Source organism: Sinocyclocheilus anshuiensis, unplaced genomic scaffold (genome assembly GCF_001515605.1).
Source record: "Sinocyclocheilus anshuiensis isolate Anshui unplaced genomic scaffold, SAMN03320099.WGS_v1.1 scaffold438, whole genome shotgun sequence".
Lineage (NCBI taxonomy): Eukaryota > Metazoa > Chordata > Actinopteri > Cypriniformes > Cyprinidae > Sinocyclocheilus > Sinocyclocheilus anshuiensis.
In genome coordinates this window covers 1,867,384-1,870,611 of record NW_015546118.1, presented here as the reverse complement: position 1 = coordinate 1,870,611, position 3,228 = coordinate 1,867,384, and the positions used below count along the sequence as shown (strand labels likewise).

The following is a 3,228-nucleotide window of genomic DNA, read 5'->3' as shown; positions in this document are numbered from 1 at the left end:
ACCATTCAGCAAGTACACCACCATCATCTCACCAGGCATAAGCGTATGCATGAACATATACTGTACACACACACACACACACACACACACACAATCTCTGAAAGTGAAAGTCGGCATGGAGCCCAGTGCTGATGAATCAAACCCAATAAACTCCTGCACTAAACTCTGAAATAGATCAGTGTACACCAACCAACTCAATAACATCCCAGCCTGTCAAAAAATAATGTGTGTGTCTATGACTGTAATAGAGCCCAGCAGTGACCACCCAGTTTTTCAGCAGCCTGGGTTCTGGAAGTATTTTTCCCATTCATTTTCTTTGTAGAAATATCTTATAAAAAGTTCTTAGCTATGAACCAAACCAAGTAGCTAAGAGATGAATCACAGCAATACGATGTTTGACTAAAAGGTATTTTCAGAAATCACAAAAATACATTGGTAAAACTTTAGTATAGGGACCAATTCTCACTATTAACTAGTTGCTTATTAGCATGCCTATTATTAACATATTGGCTGTTTATTAGTACTTATAAAGCACATATTCTGCATGAACATATTCTACATCCCTAATCCTACCAATACCTAAACTTAACACTTACTAACTATTAATAAGCAGCAAAGTAGGAGTTTATTGAGGCCAGTGTGACCAATACATTTATTAAGCAAATAAAAATTTGAAACAAAAACATGCTTAAATTCTTGTTAATATACACTACCATTCAAAATTTTATAAAAAATACAGTAACAGCAATATTGGGAAATATTGATTTAAAATAGCATTCCATTCCAAAACTTAATATATTTTAAAATGCAGTATTTTTCCTGTAATGGCAAGGCAACATTTTTAGCAGCAATAAATACATTATAAATGTATGTACTGTTACATTAATTTAATATGTCCTAGCTGAATAAAAGTATTATTTTCTTCAAAAATAAATCTTGCTGACCCCAAACTTTTAAACTGTGGTGTAATTGAGAGAATGAAATACTCATCTCACGAAGCATGGACAATAACCCAATCATAAACAATGGTACAATATTAAACTATGAACTGTATTGATTATCAGTTTAAAATACAATATATTTTTAAGTTTCTTGAAAAATATTCAAATATATAATTAGTTTTCGAGTGTAGAGAGACTGTCTTACTCTGTGTGGCTCCACTGACTCTGATCTCCAGTTGGCTGAGGTGTTTCACCAGCAGGGCTGTATGTTGCAGTAAGTCTCGGTTCTGCAGCAGCAGCTGGTGAGTTCTGGCCTGCGCCTCCTTGCGGCCAGCCGTCTCTGCGGCCAGCTGATCCTTCAGGAGCTGCACCTATAGCAGAGACACGCTCAGTCAAGAATAATGCCGGTCTTACTGAAAGATATCCTAACTTACAGTTAGGATATGAGTTGAGGATTATAGTGATTAAAACCACTCTTAGTTCAGGTAATATAGAGTATAGAGTTGATTCTCCAAATACTAACCTGTGTTTTTGGTGTATCAGTAGCAATGACAGATATTAAGCTTTTAATCTATTATTCTGTTAATCGATCATTTTCAAAGAATCTAAAGTGGCTTCCTGCAGAGGCTTTATTTTGTTGTCTTCATTTGTGCAGCTGTTTGGGAGATTTAGCCCATAAGAACGCAAAAAAGATCTCTTTAATATCTCAGTTGTTTCTCCTAGATAGCAATGAGACACATAGAGAGCAAACAGAGACTTCTTGTGAGAAAAAACACCCCTCTTGAGAATCTACTCTTGAGAAGTGGTTTTCAACCTTTTTGACTCTATAATTGTCAATGACAATATTTAAAGGTCCACAAAAGACAATCCTGAAACGTCAACTATAATGACAACGCTGCTTATTTTCAAACTTTGTATTTACTGAATCTAGGAGTAGCAATATTAAAATAATTAAATAAAATAATTAATGACATAGCTGCTTATTTTCAAACTGAGTGAGTGGCAAAATTAAAATAATTAATTCCATAATCCCAAAAACTGAATGTTCTTAGTGTGCTGAGGCCCCCTGGTAAAGAGCCAATGCTCTAGACGTTTTAAAATGAGATCACAACAATATTAAAAACTGTGCTCATATTTGACAAAAAAAAAAAGAGCAATCAAATGTCAAATTTAGTTTCAATATAAACTCTGCTATTCAAATTCATTTTGTCTGATTTGTTTCAGAAACACCTGAGACAAGTTTGACACCCAAAATAAACTAAAATCTAAGTCTCCTGAGATATGAAAGAATACATTTTTTTTTTCTCTGGGCGGGGGCGTGATTGTACATTAATCTCATTATCCAAGCTATCGCTATGCAATAGCATGACTGTGCTGAATCAGAGCTGAGAGTACATCAGCTTCCTCTCTCTCTTACAGGACATTATAACCATAATAGCATCTGAACCCTATACAGTATCCCAAATGAAAGCTACTATCATTAGTCGGAGACAGAATGACAAAAAAAACAGGCAAACGCAGCGAGATGATTGCCTCTATCAGCATCTTGTTCTGTCTCCCCTATATTTATCTTTGCTTCCTCATGGTTATGGAGAATGATTTGGGCTTATAGGGTACGTGAGTGCTTTCTAACAAAGGCTATCAGTAGTCATTTCAACAAAGAAAAATAAATAGGGTTATGCAGGAAATGTGCCTCTGAAATTGCTGGAGTGAGGTGAGGTGAGGTGAGGTGAATAGATCTGTACTCTGGTTGGCGAGAAGATGATTGTGAAACAGCCTGAAAATACGGAATCAACTGCTGCAAATTTCATAGAGCTGTAGCGCCTCCTAGAGCTAGAAAAGGGTAAACAATGTCTTACCTGTGCAACAGCGATCTGTGTTTGTTGCTGCTGCTGTAGCAGCTGTTGTTGGAGTAACTGCAGGTGGTGTTGGGTGGCCAAAGGTGTGAGAGTAGGAGAGCAAGGGCTGCTGGGAGATAGCGTGTAGAGAGAGACACCCTCCAGGTCTTGTAAAGACTAAGAGATAAAGAAACGTTAACAAACAACTATTTGGTTCATAAAACATTATCATTTGAAACATCATCTTCTGCAGTGTACAACTGAGGACTATGGACTTTGAAAGCATAGGGTTAATTAGTGGGCATGTGTGTTTGCACTGAGAGAGCACTTTAATATGTGGTTCAGGACACCTCAAGTGCTTTCATTAGAAGAGGAACATATACACATAGGCACGACTAACACACACACAGAGAGAGAGAGAGAGAGAGAGAGAGAGAGAGAGAGAGAGA

At 36.8% G+C, this 3,228-nt stretch overlaps 1 protein-coding gene across 1 annotated transcript in view; it reads right to left on the bottom strand.

The window, feature by feature from the left end:
• The window catches only part of LOC107700938 (carboxyl-terminal PDZ ligand of neuronal nitric oxide synthase protein), a 43,923-nt gene that overhangs the window by 11,836 nt on the left and 28,859 nt on the right, over positions 1-3,228 (bottom strand). Inside the window, exons 8-9 of the mRNA XM_016502812.1 lie at positions 2,801-2,956; positions 1,147-1,312 (exon numbers count right to left, since the gene is read on the bottom strand). Of these exons, the coding sequence (XP_016358298.1) occupies positions 1,147-1,312; positions 2,801-2,956 (322 nt within the window). The remainder of the gene's footprint in view (positions 1-1,146; positions 1,313-2,800; positions 2,957-3,228) is intronic.